The sequence below is a fragment of the Heteronotia binoei genome, chromosome 1 (assembly GCF_032191835.1).
Source record: "Heteronotia binoei isolate CCM8104 ecotype False Entrance Well chromosome 1, APGP_CSIRO_Hbin_v1, whole genome shotgun sequence".
Classification (NCBI taxonomy): Eukaryota; Metazoa; Chordata; class Lepidosauria; order Squamata; family Gekkonidae; genus Heteronotia; species Heteronotia binoei.
In genome coordinates, this window is record NC_083223.1 from 172,834,898 (window position 1) to 172,855,642 (window position 20,745).

Here is a 20,745-nt window from a genome sequence, read left to right on the forward strand (position 1 = left end):
AGCCTTCCTGCACCTTCCATACTTTCAGAACACTAGTGGGTCTTTCTGGTGGTGTGTTCTCTGGAAGTGAGGGGTTTGTTTCTACTTCTTTCTGTTGACCCTGCACCATTTTAACTGTCTTAGCTGGTGGGGTCTTTTTTCCTTTTTCTGGGCAAGTTCTGGCATAGTGCCCTATTCCCCCACATTGGAAACAAGCAGCCTGAGTCTTTCTGTATGGAGGTGGACTGTACCGCTTTGCAGGGTTGTTGTTACCCGCCCCAGACTTCTCTGGAGAGTTCCAGCCTCGGGGTTTTTTAGTTGGAGCAGTCCACATTGATCTCCCTAGATCTGATTCAATCTCATCTAGAATCACAGCTGCTTCTTCTACTGTTTTCAATTTCTTGTCTCTCAGAACCCACCTATACTGAGAGGGGACTTGGTTATAAAACTGTTCCAAGCCCACTAAGTTTTTCAGGTCTTCTAATGTGGAAACTTTACTCCCTTCTACCCATCTGTTAAGGGCTCTGTCTAACCGACAACCTAGTTGAGAGTATGTTTCTCCAGGCTTTCTTCTGATTTCTCTAAATTTTTTCCTGCTTTGCTCTGCTGTTAAACCAAAGCGGACCCTGACTCTTTCCTTGTACAATTGATAGTCAGAGGTCTCCTCATCCCTCAGTTCAGAGTAGATTTCACTCAACTCTCCACAGATCTGAGGTCTCAAATAAATCATTCTGTCCTCATCAGCAACTCTTAAATCTTTACAGGTTCTTTCAAAATTAAACAAAAAAGCTTCTACATCATCCCCTTTTTGGTACTTGGGGAATTTCTTTTGTTCTACTGTGAGGCGCCTTTCACTTCTAGTATCACGTTGAAACTCTGGCCTTCCCTGAATCTCCTGGAGTTTCAAACTGTACATTTTTTCCTCATGCTCTCTTTCTCTATGTTCTCTCTCTGATTCCAGCCTAGCCATTTGCAATTCTTTCTCTCTTTCTGCTTCCCTTTCTCTTTGTTCTCTCTCTGCTTCCCTTTCTCTTTGTTCTCCTTGAATCTTGGCCATCTGAATTTCTTTTTCCGATTCTAATCTGGCCAATTCTAACTGTATTTTCATAGCCTCTATGCTCTGACTAGGATTCTCCTCAGGAATCTCTTCTTGTGTCTGCCCATCCCCCGTGGCTGTGGTAGTTCTCTTAGGAGCCATTTCTGACAGGAATTTTTCACAAATCTGTCTTAATTCCTTTACTGCAGTGTCCCTCTACTTTCTGTGTGTCTTAGTGACACTTATTTTGGGGTTTTCCTTCGAAATCCCGATGCTAACAACCAATTATAGCAGCGCCCGCCTCACGGCCTCACTGGATCTCTTTATACTCAGTCTTTTCGGGGTATTTTACTTGTTACTTGGAAGGAAATAGAATTCTCTTTCACAGGGGACCACAGCAGCTTTGTTTGTTCTTCCCAAAAATATAGGCTCTCGAGAACTTTAACTCAAACCACAGATTTATTATAACAAAAAGTCTTTAAACTGGGGATATGGGAGATATTTACACAGGCTAACACGTTGCTCAGTTGTTCCAGGTTTTACAATAACTTCTTCCTTCTTGTGAGTTTCTCAGTTCTCACAGTTCACAGTTTCCCTATAACTTGCTCTCTCCACCTCTAGCCAAGGTCTGGCCTCTTGGGAATGATGTGCCAAGTCTCACCCCTCGACTGGAGCCACTACTACCAGTCCTTCTGGTGTCTCAGACCCACATCCACTCCCTTAACCACCTCACTAGATCTTCAGAGTTGTCTATAGGTGTCTGTGACCGTTCAGGTCTTGACTGACTCACACTTGTTCCTCACACACAGCCCTCTTGGCTGGTTTTGTCGAGCTTGCAGTCTCTGGAAGACTTTCCTGTCACTGTCTCAAGCTCCTTCACAGGATCAGCTGCCCTCCCAGCCTCGGTCAGGCACGAACTGACCCACTCAGTCTCTGTCAGGCCCCAACACTGACAGACCTCTGTCAGACACCAACAGACTGAATGACTGCCTCAGCAGTTTCTGTCACTCAACCACTTTCCCTCCCTGAGAGCTTTGAGCACTTTGCCCCCACCCTCAGGTCACCTGACGCAGGCCCTGTGCGTCTTCAGTTTCTGGTTAACCCCTAGCTTTCCGTCACAACCATCTATAAGGGGCCCATTTTTTTGAGAACACAACCATGGTTGACTTAGAGTAATTAATATTATGTGAGTTTAAATATCAATAGCTGTTGAAAGCCTTAAAGTACCTTTGAAGTCCGACTTTAGTAAAGGACAAAATAGCAGTATCATTCGCATATAGAAGGATAGAATTACCTATTTTGGATAGGTGGCCATTCATTGGTTCCAAAAATTGTGCTAAATCAGACAGAAAGGGATAAAAAGGAGAGGCACAAGGACACACCCGTGCTAAACACCCTTCTGAGTTGGAATTTTATTGGTTAGGCTGCCAGGAGTTCAGGGCCCAGCGGGATTTCCTACAGTTCCACAGGGCCTGCAAAACTGAGCTTTTCCGGATGGCTTTTGGTTAATCTCTCAAAGCCACCAGCAAGAGTGATCTAGCTCCCTATTGGCATTACTGTAAATAAGAACCATCTATGTTGATATGTCACATGGCCACTACCACTGCCTATAGCCTGTAAAGCTCTGACGCCTATTTTATGGTATATTTTATTATTTTAATTCTGTTTTATTGTGTTTATTCTGCATGATCTTAATGTATTATGTTGGAAGCTGCCTGAGCCATTCGCAGGAGGGGTCTGGTATAAATCAACGGAAATAAATAAATAAAATGTGTGTTTTACTTGGCATGTTGTAGCTGTATGTAGTTTCTTCAAAAGAAATAGAAGACTCAAATCAGTTCCTAAGTTTAGCAGTTTGTTCCACACTTTTTCTCTAGAGATTGAGTCAAAAGCACTTTTTAAATCAGTGAAGGCAACAAAAAGGTTTTGTTACCTAACTTCATATATTTGCCAGCTAAAACAGAGTAAGGCAATGATCTAATGTTGATTTATTTTTAGAAAAACCTATTTGTTCTGGTCCAGTCAAGAAGATGGCATTCTAGGTGTTTAGCATATAGTTTACTCAAAATAGATAAGAGGCATAGGGTGGAAATTTTCAAGCAAGTTAATGTCTCCTTTCTTATAAATTGAAATTATAATTGAATTTAGCCATGAATCCGGGAGAGTACCATAGAGGTCAATGAATATAAACAGCTTGGCTAAAAGTGGGGCCCACCAATCAGTGTATGACTTTAAAAGTTCAGCAGGGAACACATCTGGGCTGGGGGCCCCACCTGGTTTCAAATTAGTGATTAGATCCATAATTTCATCGCTATTGACTGGTGGCTATCTGGGAATGTTAGAAGACATAATCCTCATCTGTGCTAAAAAGGGAAAGAGAGCATGAGCTAGAAGCCATAGAAAAATAATCAACCCATATTTGGGGAAAGATACACGGCTCAGGTAAAGACTTTTAATTTAGCACTCCATTAATCGCCCACCAGAAAATCTTACTATCTTGTGATTCAGTAGATACGAAAAGTTGATTCCATCTGTGCTAAAATAGTCTACACACTTACTTCTGGGTCTTTGGGAATAATTAAGAAAGTTGCCTTTGCTGTTTTAGTGCTGAGATAATATGGTCATATTCAATAAATGTAGTTTAGACCCACAGAATTATTGGGGCCTGAGAATTCAATGGTTTTAAAAAAAAACCCTTTCTCATCCTCAGCTACCCAGATTTTAAGGCAGGCAGTGGATTTGTGGTTTGATTATTCTTGTGATGAGAGAGGGTGTGCGTACCCTAGATTGTTTTTAATGTGCTCTCCCCCTTGCAAGTGGTTATTGTGGGAGCTAGAGAATATTGCTCGCAAAATATTTCACTTTCAAGCATTAGCACTTGACCTAAAGGAACTGATGACAAAATCTGCAAAGCAAAAGGCATGCAAAGTGAGATTTTGATATGCCTGAAATGGAAATATTCAAGATATATAAATGTAACATTACAATGCACAGGATTATTCAAAATGATTTCTGATTTCTGTGCTAAAACTGTTTTCTGTTTGAGAAAGAAAATGAAGGATTGTTGTATTACTTGTTCTCACAATTATTTTTTTAAGTAGCAATTTCAAGTTGGTTTCTTTGGGTGGGTTGGTGGATGTGTGTGTGTGCGTGTGCACCTGGAAGTCATGTCAGCCTCTGGTGACTGGCCTCTACTGGGGACCTGGAGGATATTCAGAAAGGTTGCTGAATAGAGCCTGCCCTCCCAACTTTGTTATTTCAAGGAGGTCTCCCATCCAAATACTTGCCAGAGTTGGCCCTGCTCAGCTTCTAAGATCTGACAAGATCAGGCTTGCCTGGGCTATCCATGTCAGGGAGCAAGTTCACATTTTCTCCTTTTCATTTTCCCCACAATTCATCTGTTTTTGAAAATTGGTTATCAGTGCAAAGAGGGGGGCAGAAGTTAGCCTTGCCTAGGGTGCCAGATAGTCTAGCGCAGAGAGAGAACATTGGCTCTCCAGATGTTTTTTGCCTACAACTCCCATCAGCCCCAGCCAGCATGGCCAATGGCTGGGGCTGATGGGAGTTGTAGGCAAAAAACATCTGGAGAGCCAACGTTCCCTACCCCTGGTATAGGGCCAGCTTTGACTACCTGGATTGATGCAGATGAAGATTGCATCCATGGCGCCAAAGATGGAGAGCAAACATGCTTCTTTATTGTGTGTGTGGGAGAGGTGTGTGAACAGAAGGAAGGAAACATTCCCTGAGAGTATCAGTCTACACATCAAGGGGACAGAGGCAGAAGAGTAAACAGGAAGGAAACTTACAATTTGCCTGTCTGTCTATCTGACTCTCTTGTAACCCCCATCTGGAGACTGAGGCTAAGAGATAGCATCTGGTACTTCTCTTTCAACAATAGCCTGGAGCAGGGCTTTTTTTGAGCAGGAATGTACAGGAACACAGTTCCGGCTAGCTTGGTGTCAGGGGATGTGGCCTAATATGCTAATGAATTCCTGCTGGACCTTTTTTACAAAAAGCCCTGTTAAACAATGGTGACATCAAGGGGTGTGGCCTAATATGCAAATGCGTTCCTGCTGGGCTTTTTCTGCCAAAGAAGCCCTGGCCTAGAGAGGAGATGACTGAGAGAAGATCAGTATCTTCAAGTACTTGAAGGGCTGTCATATAGAGGATGGTTCAGAGTTGTTTTCTGTTGCCCCAGAAGGTCAGACCAGAACCAATGGATTGAAATTAAGTTTCAAAAGAGTTTCAGGCTAAACCTTAGGTATGACTTCCTGAAAGTTAGAGTAGTTCCTCAGTGGAACAGGTTTCCTTGTGAGATAGTGAGCTCTCCTTCCTTGGAGGCTTTTAAACAAAGGCTAGATGGCCATCAGACAGCAATGCTGATTCTGTGAATTAGGAAGATAAGAAGGAGGGCAGGAAGGGTTGCATGAGTGCTTAGTTCTTGTGGCCCTTTCTTTCATGCCTAGGGAAATGCTGATTGACACTTTGGGGTCAAACAGAATTTTTTCTCTGGACCAGTTTGACAAGGGATCCTGGAGTTTTTGCTGTCTTCTGGGCAGGGAGCAGGGGTCACTGAGGATGTATGTGTGCGGGGGAGTATTTGTGAAGTTCTTGCCTTGTGCAGGGGTTTGGACTAGATGACCCTGGAGGTCGCTTCCAACTATGATTCTGAATTTAAAGGACAGGCAGCAGCAGCTCTATTGCAATTATGGTGCCATTATCTTAAAACAGTCCTCCAGAAAGATTCCTCATAGGCAGGGGTGGAATTCCAGCAGAAGCTCCTTTGCATATTAGGCCACACACCCCTGATGTAGCCAGTAAGAACATAAGAGAAGCCATGTTGGATCAGGCCAGTGGCCCATCCAGTCCAACACTATCACACAGTGGCTTATATATATATATATACACACACACACACACACAAACACACACAGGGGCTAATAGCCACTGATGGACCTCTGCTCCATATTTTTATCCAATCCCCTCTTGAAGCTGGCTATGCTTGTAGTCGCCACCACCTCCTGTGGCAGTGAATTCCACATGTTAATCACCCTTTAGGTGAAGAAGTACTTCCTTTTATCCGTTCTAACCTGACTGCTCAGCAAATTCATTGAATGACCACGAGTTCTTGTATTGTGAGAAAGAGAGAAAAGGACTTCTTTCTCTACTTTCTCCATCCCATGAATAATCTTGTAAACCTCTATCATGTCACCCCACAGTCGACATTTCTCCAAGCTAAAGAGCATCAAGCGTTTTAACCTTTCTTCATAGGGAAAGTGTTCCAACCTTTAATCATTCTAGCTGCCCTTTTCTGCACTTTTTCCAATGCTATCATATCCTTTTTGAGGTGTGGTGACCAGAATTGCACACAGTACTCCAATGAGACCACACCATCAATTTATACAGGGGCATTATGATACTGACTGATTTGTTTTCAATTCCCTTCCTAATAATTCCCAGCATGGCGTTGGCCTTTTTTATTGCAATCGCACACTGTCTTGACATTTTCAGTGAGTTATCTACCACGACCCCAAGATCTTTCTCTTGGTCAGTCTCTGCCAGTTCACAACCCATCAACTTGTATTTGTAGCTGGGATTCTTGGCCCCAATGTGCATTACTTTGCACTTGGCCACACTGAACCTCATCTGCCACGTTGACGCCCACTCACCCAGCCTCAACAGATCCCTTTGGAGTTCTTCACAATCCTCTCTGGTTCTCACCACCCTTAACAATTTAGTGTTATCTGCAAACTTGGCCACTTCACTGCTTACTCCCAACTTCAGATCATTAATGAACAAGTTAAAGAGCATGGGACCCAGTATTGAGCCCTGCGGCACTCACTGCTTACCGTCCTCCACTGCGAAGACTGCCCATTTATACTCACTCTCTGCTTCCTATTAATTAGCCAGTTTTTGATCCACAAGAGGACCTGTCCTTTTACTCCATCACTCTCGAGCTTACTAAGGAGCCTTTGATGAGGAACTTTATCAAAAGCTTTCTGGAAGTCAGGGTAAACATCTATTGGGTCTCCTTTGTCCACATGCTTGTTCATCCCCTCAAAGAACTGTAACAGGTTAGTGAGGCAAGATCTTCCCTTACAGAACCCATGCTGAGTCTTCCTCAATAACTCATGTTCATCAGTGTGCCTACTCATTCTGTCCTTGATAATGATTTCTACCAACTTTCCCAGTATTTTCCCGGATCTCTTCTGGAGCGCTTTTTAAAGATGGGGGTGACATTTGCTACCTTCAAGTCCTCAGGAACGGAGGCAGATTTCAATGAAAGATTATATATTTTTGTCAGGAGATCCACAAGTTCAACTTTGAGTTCTTTCAGAACTCTTGGATGTATGCCATCCGGACCTCGTGACTTATTTGAAGAAATTTTTATTGTTGGTCTTTATGTTTTTTGCAATATGATCCTCATAGTCCCTTTTTGCCTACCTGATCTCAGTCTTGCATTTGATTTGCCACAGCCTGTGTTCCCTTTTATTAATTTCACTTGGACTAGCTTTCCACCGCTTAAAGGAGTCCTTCTTGCCTTTTACAGCTTCCATTACTTCATTTGTTAACCAGGCAGGTCTTCTCTTATACCTGTTTGTGCCTTTCCTAACTTGTGGTATATATTTTATCTGAGCTTCTAGGATTGTAGTTTTAAATAGCCTCCAAGCTTCCCCAAGGGTTTTGACTGTATTTACCTTTCCTTTCAGTTTCCTCTTCACATGCCTCCTCATCTTAGAGAATTTACCCCTTTTAAAGTTAAACGTGGTTGTGCTGGTCTTTTGGAGCAACTCCCTATTTATACAAATGGTGAAATCAGTAACGTTATGGTCACTACTCCCAAGCGGTGTGATCACTTTTACATCTCTCACCAAGTCTTGGCCATTACTTAGGACCAAATCCAGGATCGCCCCACCCCTGGTAGGTTCTGTGACCATCTGCTCCATAGCACAGTCATTGAGAACATCTAGATACTCAATCTCTTTCTCTCGATCTGAACACATATTGACCCAATCAATCTGCAGGTAGTTAAAATCACCTATGACGACACAATTTTTACGTTTAGCCGCTATCTTTAATCCTTCCATCATATTATAATTGTCCTCTATCTTTTGATTTGGTGGGCGATAACAAACTCCCATAGTTAAATTTCCTTTTGGGTCCTCTATTTCGACCCAAAGCATTTCTAGAAGGGAATCTAATTCTTTTACCTCAGTCTTACTGGACTTTATACCCTCTCTGACATACAGAGCCACCTCACCTCCAACCCTTCCCTCCCTATCCTTCCGATATAACTTATATCCAGGAATAAACGTGTCCGACTGATTCTCCTCATTCCACCAAGTTTCTGAAATTCCCACAATTCTATGTTTTCCCCCAACACTAAACATTCCAACTCACCGATTTTACTTCGAACATTTCTAGCATTTGTATACAAACATCTATAATTTCCCAGGCAAGTTAGGCCCGCAACCTTCCTCCTGCTGCCTCGAGACTTTGGCAGGCAGCCCATACTGTTTGTCACCATCTCAGTGGACAACTCTGATCCATTACCCGTAGAAAAGTAACAGCTAACCCTTCATCTCTTTGAGATGAGTCCTCCCGAACCAGAGACATTTCATCTCCTGTCGGCTTTCCCCCAAGATTTAGTTTAAAAACTGCTCTGCCACCTTTTTGATTTTAAGCGCCAGCAGCTTGATTCCATCTGGGGACAAGTGGAGACCATCTCTTTTGTAAAGCTCCCGCTTGTTCTAGAAAGCATCCCAGTGCCTAACAATCTTAAACCTTTCCTCCCTACACCATCGTCTTATCCACACATTGAGACTTTTAATTTGTGCCTGTCTCTCCAGCCCTGCACGTGGAACAGGTAGCATTTCCGAGAAGGCTACCTTGGAGGTCCTGGCCTTAAGTCTCCTTCTTAGCAGCCTATTTCCTCCAGGACCTCACAATTGCATTTCCCCACATTGTTGGTGCCAACATGTACCACGACCACTGGCTCTTCCCCAGCACTGTCTATCAGCCTATCTACAACACACGTAATGTCCGCTACCTTCGCACCAGGCAGGCAAGTCACCATACGGTCATGACGCGGTTTTGCCACCCAGCTGTCTACTTGCCTAAGGATCGAATCACCAACTACCAAGTCCCCCCCACCCCTGTCCCTGCCCAGGGATGGTTCCTTGGCGTGAAAGGATACCACTCACCAACTTAAGAAGAGGTCCCTACTTAGGGTGCATTCCCCTTATCCTCAGCCCGGTGCCCTGTTCCCTCTCGACCCTCATGCTCCCTGGCAGCAATGGGGCTGCCACATTCAGACTGGGGCTCATCTACTACGTCCCCGAGAGTCTTCTCCGAGTGCCTAACTGACTGTCTCTGCTTCTCCAGGTCAGTCACCTCAGCCTCAAGGGTACGAACTTGTTCCCTGATGACCAGGAGCTCCTTGCATCGAGCACACACCAAAGACTTCTGTCCTGTGGGCAGATAGTCATACATGTGACACTCAGTGCAAAACACTGGAAAGCCCCCACCCCCCTGCTGACATTCTACCTTCATTATAGCTTTTTTTCAAAAATATACAGTCCCCTTTTAAATCCTGTTTGTTTATGTGGCTCTCCTTCTGGAGGGTTTACTAACCTTATTGGGAACACAAGGAAATAGGGATCTGGGTTCCTGGTCCTTACAGAGCCCCCAGGCTAAGAGCCACAGGCCAAGAGCCCTTTAGCTCTCACCCTTTGCCTCACGCCTCTGGCAAGGCACAGCTTAATAATGCAAAGAGGATGGGGAACACAGCCACTCCTAATCAATCAGCAACAATCACCTTCAGCCCACTCAAACCAAACAAATAGCAGTTCCCCACCAACCACAAACTCAGAATTTTCAGCAATCACACAGTCACACAAACTCAGAAATTCTCAGCAACTTCCCCAATCATCCAAGAGCTTACAAAAAAGAGCCTTGTAAGCTGTTAGAGGATTGGCTGCATCAGGGATGTGTAGCCTAATATGCAAATGAGCTCCTGCTAGAATTCCACCCCTGCTCATAGGGAATATGGAGCTAAATAATATCAGGATTGAAGAAAAAAAGGGAGGGGGAATCCAGTTTACCAAACCTATATTCAGAACCTGGGTAACTGAGAATACCAATATTTTTTTCCAGCCAAGTTTTATGCCAGCCAACCAAACACAAAGAGCATATGTCTGCTAGGGGGAAGGGGGTGGTGTTTGTGTATGTTGGGAGGGGAGAGTTGTTTTGTTTGACAATTAGTTTGAAATGGCTTTCTAAATTTGGTCATGGCAATATTATTTCACCAGAAGACACAGCATCAAAGAAAGCAGTTTGTCACTTTAATGGGAAAACATATGCAGATGAAGAACGTTGGGACATTGACAGCTGCACACACTGCTACTGCCTGCAGGGTCAGACCCTTTGTTCCACAGTCAGCTGCCCTCCTCTTCCTTGTGTGGAACCCATCAATGTTGAAGGAAGTTGCTGCCCCATGTGCCAAGGTAAGGTCTTGTGCTCAGTAATATGTTCAGGATTTTTCAGGATTTTTTTGTTTCCCACCAAAACCTGACAATCACGCCTCAACACTGTAAAAATATAGGACTGCCAAATCCTCTAGATCATCAGATAGTCAACTGTTTATCATATTCTTATTGATGATCCTCAGAACTGCTTTCCTGTTCTTATGCTAACCTAATAAGGAGGGCTTTAAACTAAATTATATGGGAAAGTGAGGCAATAATTCAAAGCCTCGTATGATGCCAATAACTGGAGATAAGAACATTAAAGCTTTGCAGAGAGTGGTGCATACGTTAGGTAACATTAACTTGCAGGTATGTATGCAAACCAAACCCTCAGAATGCATAAAATGTGGATTCCGATATCTCTACACTAAGGCACAGAGTATGGGAAACAAACAGGAGGAACTGAAAATCCTCGTACAGGAAGGAGATTATGACATAATAGGCCTTACTGAAACTTGATGGGATGACACGCACAACTGGAATATTAGGATTCAGGGGTACAACTTATTTAAAAGAGACAGACAAATGAGAAAGGGTGGAGGAGTAGCAGTATATGTTGTCCCCATCTACAAGAAGGGGGAAAAGGATTCAGGTAACTATTGGCCGATCAGCGTGACGTCCATACCTGGAAAAGTTTTAGAACAAACCATCAAACAGTCAGTGCTGGAACATTTAGAAAGGATGGCTGCGATTACTAAGAGCCAGCATGGGTTTCTCAAGAACAAGTCATGTCAGACTAACCTGATTTCTTTTTATGAGAAAGTTACTACCTTGGTGAATCAGGGGAATTCTGTGGACCTAATTTATCTTGATTTCAGTAAGGCTTTTGATAAGGTTCCACATACTACCCTTGTTGACAAGTTCGTAAGATGTGGTTTGGATCCTGTTACCGTTAGATGGATCTGTAACTGGTTGACAGATTACACCCAAAGAGTGCTTGTGAATGGTTCCTCATCCTCTTGGAGAGGAGGGACAAGTGGAGTGCCTCAAGGATCTGTCCTGGGACCTGTTTTGTTCAACACCTTTATAAATTATTTGGATGAAGGAATAGAAGAAGAAGATGAAGATATTGGATTTATATCCCACCCTCCACTCCAAAGAGTCTCAGAGCGGCTCACAATCTCCTTTACCTTCCTCCCCCACAACAGACACCCTGTGAGGTGGGTGGGGCTGAGAGAGCTCTCCCAGAAGCTGTCCTTTCAAGAACAACCTCTGCCAAAGCTATGGCTGACCCAAGGCCATTCCAGCAGCTGCAAGTGGAGGAGTGGGGAATCAAACCCAGTTCTCCCAGATAAGAGTCCGCACACTTAACCACTACACCAAACTGAGGGAATGCTTATTAAATTTGCAAATGATACTAAATTGGAAGGGGTTGCAAATACAGTAGAAGACAGAAACAGAATCCAGGATGATCTTGACAGACTGGAAAACTGGGTTGAAACGAATAAAATGAATTTTAACGGGGATACATGTAAAGTTCTGCATTTAGGTAGGAAAAATCCAATCCATGGTTATAGGATGGGGGAGACTTGTCCTAGCAGTAGTATGTGCGAAAAGGATCTAGGGGTCTTAATGAACCATACACTGAATATGTCAACAGTGTGATGCGGTGGCTAAAAAGGAAAATGCAATTTTGGGCTGTATTAACAAAAGTATAGTGTCCAGATCACGTGAAGTATTGTTTTACTCTGCTCTGGTAAGACCTCACCTGGAGTTTTGTGTTCAGTTTTGGGCACCACATTTTAATAAGGATATAGACAAGCTGGAATGGATCCAGAGGAGGGCGACACAGATGGTGAGGGGTCTGCAGACCAAGTCCTATGCAAAAAGGTTGAAGGAGCTGGGCATGTTTAGTCTGGAGAGGAGACAACTGAGAAGTGGTATGATCACCATAAGTACTTGAGGGCTGTCATATACAGGATGGTGTAGAATTGTTTTCTGTGGCCCCAGAAGGTAAGACCAGAACCAGCAGGTTGGAATTAAATCAGAAGAGTTTCTGGCTCAACATTAGGAAGAACTTCCTAATAGTTATAGCAGTTTCTCAGTGGAACAGGCTTCCTTGGGAGGTGGTGGGCTCTCCTTCCTTGGAGGCTTTTAAACAGAGACTAGATGGCCATCTGACAGCAATGCAGATCCTGTAAATTTAGGGAGAGGTATTTGTGAGTTTCCTGCATTGTGCAGGGGGTTGGACTAGATGACCCTGGAGGGTCCTTCCAACTCTATGATTCTACTGTGTGTTCTTTGGCAACAACAGGGAAAATAGAAGAACAACTTTGTCAATAGTTCTGTAACTAGGCTGTTCTCAGATCCAGTGGTACCTTAAAGACTAACAGATTTTATTGTAGCATAAGCTTTTGAGAAACACAGCTGTCTTCATCAGATGCATGGAGGGTATGTAGAAACTGGCTAGAGATATATATAGGTGGTAAGGAGAGAGGGGAGTGGATGGAGGAAGTGTGTGCCATGTAAATGCAAAGCAGTTGCCAAAGTTCTTAGTATTTTTAAAAACTTTATTATGCCATTGCAGTGGCACAAAGGGAGCTACATAGAATAAGCATCAGATGTTTGAGAGCCGGGAGGGAGGGAGAAGTGGAAAGAAAGCAACTTAACTTTAAATGCATTCTCCAAGCCACTGGATGGCTAGTCTTGGAGAAGTGATTTTATATGTCTTCTCCAGGGGTCATTTCATAGAAAAAGAGGTGCCAGAGCTCATTTGCACAACTTATTTGCATACGCCACACATCCCTGACATCACTGGAAAATGTACTACATTATATCAGCTCAGCATCTATCTTAAAATGCTTCTTCTTGAATTGTAATTGTCATAACAAAGCCTTACTCGCATCATACTTTTTAAATTACTTTCTCCTATGTGGCCACAGTGGTATGATGAAGATTTCCATCTGTCTGCTTTATATGCTTTGGTTCTTTTCCCATTTTTGGTGGGGAAAAATATTAGAAAGTTTGTCAAATCTTAAGAATTCAGCAAAATTCTCACAGGGGGTTTGAACAATGGAGCCCAGAAGCAATTACGGGTGGAGGAAGAAAGAGCACAATAAAATGTAGAGGTTCCAGAATTCTGCTACTGCGAGCTCCTATCCAAAATGAGGGCTAGCCCTTACCCAAGCTGGCCAACAGAGTGGTGGGGGCTTCGAGAGCCACACAATATGTGTGAAAGAGCCACATGTGGCTCCCAAGCTGCAGTTTGGCCACCCCGGAGTAGATCATACTTGTTGTGGTTCCTAAATGCTCTCCAGTTACCATCTTATTGCTCATCTGTCTTATGTTGAAATAGGTACTATCACTGTTCAAAGTACTATTATTTATATATCAAGGAAAGGTTTTGTATATATAATGGTTCATACCCAGGGAAGGGGGGTAAAAGTAGTTTTTTCAGCTCTTTATCCTTTCAGGTCAAAGAAGAAATTAGTAAGAATATGAATCAGTACACTATGAAGTATCAAAAGATATCTCAATGAAAAGAATATTTAATTCTACATTGCCCTGGTAATGAACCAGTACATAACTTGTATAAAATATTAACTGGCAGAAAAGACTTTTTCTGAGAGAGAGTTTAATGGCTTTTGAATAGACAGCGGTAGTCTTTTTCAATGAATTTCTGTGACAAATATGTATTTTTTTTTAGAGATGTATGTACCTGAACCTACCAACATTCCAATTGAGAAGACAAACCATCGAGAGCATAACGAACTGGAAGCACCAGTTTGGCCTACGCTCAGTGAAAATGACATTGTTCGTATCCATAGAGGTAAGCTGTATTTCATCCAAACACCACCATCAGACATCTTGAGTTAGAGACTATATGGATTGGGCCCTCCCCACCACCAAAATACTCTTCACTAGGGATGGGCACAAACTGGGGAAATGGAGGTTCATGGGGTCTCTCGAACCATGAACCTTTCCATTGAATGAATTGGTTCGTGGTGCATTGGGGCTTGCAAAAGCCATTTAAATGGCTTTTGCAAGCTGCACCATTGTTGCTGCAGCACATTCATAAGTGAACTCAGAAGGCATTTAAACTGCAGTCTCTCTAAATGCCTTCTCCAGGCCCTGCCACCAGCGCCAGCAGGTCTGCCAACACTAACCACACAAACCTCCCATAGGCATCTGGGAGGTTCGTTGGGGTAGAATGGCATGAAACAAGGTTCATGGAACTGCAAACTAGGCCTGTTTTGTGACAAATTTCAGTCCCTGCCCATCCCTACTCTTCACTCCTAAAACCATGCTTAAGAAAACTATTAACACTTACAGATAGAACTGAAGGAACCACATTGTATTTGGGGATCTAACCCCACTATCTACCACTAGCCAACTCCTCTCTTTACTCCCAAATGTCTGATGGCCCCTGCTTGTGCAGTTATAAACAGATTATTATTAATCTGTGCACATCCTTCTCATCCAGTATACATGGTTTTCAAACTCATTGCCATTCTTCCCTCTGTCTGATGCCAAATGTTAATGTGTTTGAACATCTAAGTATGACTTTGTGGTTTGGTAGCTATCAGATAAATAACCAAAGCCAATATAAATAATGATTAAATAAAAAATATGTGCAGGACAATTTGTTTAAGAAAAATATTACTTAATTTCATGTAATTTTTAATTATTGACTAACTGTAATGGTAATTTGTGACCCGGGACCTATATTATTGACTAACTGTAATGGTAATTCTGTATGGTAAAACAACCAATATTCAGGAACAAAAAGAGAATATACAAGAAAAATGGTTAGTGTCTATCTTCCTTTTGCTTAGAATATATCTGTCCAACTACTCCAAGAAGTATTGGCCAAGTTTAAAAAGAAATTTACAGTTAAAACAAAAAAAGTCAAAGCAATAAAAATCTTAATAAAGCAATATTGCTAAAATCAGCAGTATAAAAATTATAAATGGTGGGTAAATTTTAAAAAGTAAAAGTTATGGCAGCATTGGGTGAAAATAAATGTTTTCATCTGTTGCTAGGTGAACTTCAAAAGAGAAGGCATTCACAACTGGGAAGCCACCACTGGGAATACCTTTTCCCTAATCACCACTTGCCTTATTACTGCAGAGCCAGGGCACCATTAGTGTAGTTTATCATAATGACCAGGGACTGCATAGTGTGGCTACTCTGACAGAAATATTCTAGTAAAATAACTTGAGTCATTTGATAGTAAATTAAGTTAAGCATTGGGAGAAAAAATGTCTCAGTTGAACCCAGGTGCCAAAGTAGGCAAGGTGCTAGGGTCCACAATAAAACCTATTTTTTATTTTAAGAGCAGTCTGGAGGGAGAAGAGTCTAGAAGAGGCTTAATTGGATCAGCACCACAGCTCTTAGGAGGGAATTTTTAACTTGCCTCATATTGTGTTTTCTATCTTTCTTTATTTGAGCATTTTAGGCAATTTTTCTTCCTGAGAGACCCAAAGCACCTTACAAAAAAACTTATCAGTACGAACAAAGAAAACAAACAGGGATTTTCGAGGTCTGGCCAGCTGATTTTTGCAGGTCCCGGAACAGCAGGGAGCAATTTAAATTGGAAAATGGCATTGACTTGCTCTGCAATCCTAAACCAGTTTTTGAAAAAATAGATGGGGATCCTGTCACAACCATAATCTCATCTAGTTTGGCCCTAATATACAAAACTTAAGTATTTGCACAATGCTACCTGTAATTTAAGGAGACCTTTTAAAGATTTTGTTGATAATGATGATATTGTTCTCTGGGGACTGAGTAAAAAGCAATAATGGATGGTTTAAATTATTCCGCTATTTTATATGGGAGAGATAAGTCATATATAGCTGTATCTGCTACTAACACTCTTGCACACTTTTCAGATATGGGTCACCTTCAGGGAGATTTTAGAGAAAACAGAGGATCAGAATCAAGCACAGAGGAATCTCTTAGCTCTCTTGCTTGGGTGACAGTGCCCATCATGACAGCCCTGGTTCTTATCATAGCACTTCTACTTGTCAATCAGAAGAAACAGTGGATACCAGTATCCTGCTACAGAACCCCATCAAAGGTAAAGTTGATTAGATACATTTAGATATTACACTACAGTTCATAAATGTACGTATGTTATTGCAAACTCTATTCATCATCCAACCCTCTGAAACACCTAATAAACCAACACCGATTGAGCAATACCCGCATAAAAGAACTATCCCAATCCCATATAGCTTTCTTAGATAGCCAAATCACTACCCAAGAAATAACAGAAGTCATTAAAGGATTCAAAACAAATAAACCCCAGGAAAGGACGGCCTCCTTGCTGAGTTATATAAAAAAATCATGAACATCATAGTTGCATACTTGGCAGAGACATGCAATTATGTTTATACATGTAGAAAGATAATTTACTGCCTTAACAGCAAAGGAGACACAACGGATTTGTGCGTGGATCCCTAGTACCTCTCCCAGACAAACACTGGATACATGAGAAACATACTACATAAAGAGAACATTAATTGTTTGATTATTAGAAGCTGAAAGCAATCAGAGAGTTCTCCCAAGATCCTTTTCATCCTATAACTCTCTCCATTTCTATAACTAACGGTTATAACTTCCTGCCATAGCTTCTTTCCTCTGCTCTTTTCCCAATTCATCTGAGAACTGGAGATGCTGTGATAAAATAACATGGTTCCATAATAAATTGGTTGGGTATAAGTGCTGCATATCTGTCTTGGTCATCACATACGAGGAGAGTCACATTAGCTAGAAAACATATTGGATAGGAAGAGCCAAAATTGTTTCCTGAAAAGGATTACCCAAGATTGACTGTTTGCATCTTTTATATTTGTACCAGACAAATTGACAGCTGTAGCAAGTGCATATCATTTCTTTCCATTTCTTGGATAGGAAAGATAATTTTATGTATTATAGAAAAATGTATATATAAGCTGAGTTACTGTGTTGTTCTTTTCTTCTCAAACAGCCTTCCTGCCTAAACAATCAACTGGTATATGTGGACTGCAAGAAAGGAACTATGGTTCAGGTAGACAGTTCTCAGAGAATGCTAAGAATTGCTGATCCAGATTCAAGATACAGTGGATTCTACAGCATGCAAAAACAGAACAACTTACAGGCAGATAATTTCTATCAAACAGTGTGAGAAGTTGCATCCTTACCAGGAAGTTAAGAAGAAACAAAGACTGAGTCTGCTATTAAAATTAGAATTGTGCACTTGCTTAGTGGATTGTATTGGATTTGTGACTTCATGTACAGCGCTAAGATCTTACTGGGATGGGCTCTGACTCCTGCAATGTGCCAGAACAAGCATTCCCTCTTCTTGCGATAACTGACCAAGTGTTTTCTTAGAACCAAAGTTTTAAAACATTAAGATGTTTTGCTTGTAACATAGTATTAGAGGTTGTTTGAAAAGAGGAAATTGAAATTGTGCTTGAGTGGCTATAACAAGAAGCCTCAAAGAAGAGAAGCTGGTCAGCTTAGCTTGGAGTCAAAGCAAATAAGAATATAGCTTTTTCCTGTCACTCCAACATTGCATTTACTGCAGTGAAGTTATAAGTATAACCCTACTTGAACTAAAATAACAAAGTATAGGGTTTTTTAGGCTGTGCTACAAAAATATACTCCTAGGAGAGTACCTGTCATGTCACAGGTGTGGTGTAGCTGCAACTGTTTTTCTACTTGATCATAAGCTGCAATAGCTAATGACATAGCGAGGAAAACATTACAGCAGAAATACAAAGGATGAGTTTATTGAATATGTGTACAATTATACCTTGTGCTGCTTTTTGTTTTTCCTTGTGATACTGATTGTCCAGATTTTGGCATTTAGCAAATGGCTAAGGCCTATATAATTCCTGATGTGAGCACTGGATCTTTCGACAACAGTATTGAAGAGGGAGAGAAAGGAAGAAAAAAGTTAAAAACACCATCTGATTCCAGAATTTGTGATGTGTGTGCGTTTTCTTTTTTTATCATTGTGTATCAACTTCAGGTGGTCCAAATATTTTCATTTGAGGAAAGAAAAAGATTATGTTGAAGAAGATCTTGCTCGATTAATTTTTTAAAATCATTGTAAGGGTTTATTTTTGTTATTTACTGATTATGCAGACTAGAAACAACTTCCATGCTAGGAAGCTGCTTAATTTTAATTGTATATTACTCAAGCACCTTTTTGGAAGCTCAGAAAGAAAGGAGATCATGCTTCTTTAAAACTTCAGCTTTATAGAAATATTTATGTAAATATAGTTAAGCTAAAACATAGCGTTTGTATGTCTGTGTGTGTATATATGTGTATATATATGTACATATGTATGTGTATATGTATATACGTGTGTGTGTGTATATACATATACACATATATACACACTATATGTATATATGTATATATACAGTATATATATGGTATTTATATATACAGTATATATCAGTATAATTTTGTATTTTCCCTGTTGAATGTATTTTTACCTGAGATTTTACCCAGAGCAGAAATGAACAGGCATTCCATATTATTGCTTAATCATTTGTGAAATTAGGAAAGCCGAGAGCATCTCATTCTACCTACGGTTTTAATTGATTTGAAAGTGTGAATATGTGTATGTGCGTGCACTCATGCCCTTGTGTTTGCATATATGTGTACAATATGTGCACATTTTTAGCAGTAAGCATTTCTCTTGCTTCTTGCTACATTTCAGGGTGTTTTATTTTCTTTTTCTTTTCCTGCATGGCCTTAAAAAGGTCATAATTCAATGCATTGGCTAGATACACTGATACATATAGGCAACACTAATCAGTTCCACAGAATAGCATCATTCACACTTTCTTATATTTGAACATAGTTGTTTGAAACAACTACTGGAATACAGTCCACAACTAGCTGGAAGTTTGTTGCAGTTTGAGTTATAACTTTAAGTTGTATCATACAACATTTCACTTCTCAAAATAGGTCTTGGCACTTCTATACTGACTGCCCACTTGTGCATTGCCTCTTTCTTTTACAATTGCTTGTCCTAAGACACAGATACCCAGTATGCTTAATGTGAAAAGAAAATGTATTTTTTGTAAAGGAACTCTCAAGTATTGTTGTAAATACTTGGTCAGAGATTACTGAACTTTAAAACTGAAAAACCTAATTTATTATATGACCTAATTTATTAATCTGAAGATTAACAAATGTTTTGTTTTAGAATATCAAAAAGTGTTCTAGCTGTTTGCATCAAAAATAGGTGTATCATAAAGGCTCAACATTTTTCTGTTATGAATTCAGTTTCCAAAAAAGAAAAAATATAGTCCCCCAAGCATTTTATACTCAGTATGTCAATGCTGAAATAAATGTTGGTATCCAGTTAATATCCAGATTCTGTCAAGACAAATCATCCATTCCTTTCATAAGAATAAGCAGTCTTTCTTCAGAAATTGTAAATGCTTGCTTTTGTTTTACAATCAAGGCCCTACTCTGAAAAATATAAGCAAGATGTGGTGTAAAATGTTTTTATTTTATTATTATTTTGAAGATATTATTTATCCTATGTGCTGTATCCATTACACTCTTTTACTTTGGTTCCTGTTGTGCTCTTGTAAGAGAAATGCAGATATAATTTTCTGAAAAAAATAAAATAGATGCATATGTGGCACTTGGAGTGCACAGCAATTTGGCAGATTGCTTGTTTACTTTTCAAAATGTAAGATGATTTCTTGTAATTTGGCTCTTGGCAGCACAATAAAAATTACCATGATGAACTTTCTATAATGTTCAAATTGATTTTTACTGTAAAATGTTGAGATGTTTATTGCTTTATGGGGGTCAGGAGGGAAGTAAGGTGTATATTACTTTAGTCCCATTCTTATCCTAGAGTACTGAAAAATTGCTAGCATTACTATGAGCATGACTTGGGTATGGGTATGGCACTGTAACATTATCTTCAGATGTTCTCGCTTATTAAGTTTAGTTTAGTTGATTGATATCTCACCCTCCCCACTGAAGCAGGCTTGGGGCAGCTCACAATACATAACAGAGTAACAATAAATTAAATTAAACATTAGATTAAAACAATTTGGTGCTAATTTCCATACAGTTTAAGGATGGCATTCAGTGTTCTTAAACATCCATTTAGATCTAATATCTCAGCTGTGGCCATCATTCATTTAAAAGCTAACTGAAATAATATCGTCTTGCAGGCCTTGTGGAACTGGGCAAGGTCTCACATGGCTCTGACCTCAGGCAGTTGGTTCCACCAA

General features: G+C 40.8%; 1 protein-coding gene across 4 annotated transcripts in view; it reads left to right on the forward strand.

The window, feature by feature from the left end:
- Positions 1–20,257, forward strand: part of CRIM1 (cysteine rich transmembrane BMP regulator 1) — a 318,174-nt gene extending 297,917 nt beyond the window's left edge. For all 4 annotated transcript variants that reach the window (XM_060244117.1, XM_060244134.1, XM_060244126.1 and 1 more), the window contains 4 exons: positions 10,327–10,521; positions 14,189–14,311; positions 16,377–16,564; positions 17,477–20,257. In XM_060244117.1, coding sequence (XP_060100100.1) covers positions 10,327–10,521; positions 14,189–14,311; positions 16,377–16,564; positions 17,477–17,653 — 683 coding nt within the window. In that variant the 3' untranslated portion in view covers positions 17,654–20,257. The remainder of the gene's footprint in view (positions 1–10,326; positions 10,522–14,188; positions 14,312–16,376; positions 16,565–17,476) is intronic.
- The last annotated feature ends 488 nt before the right edge of the window (positions 20,258–20,745 follow it).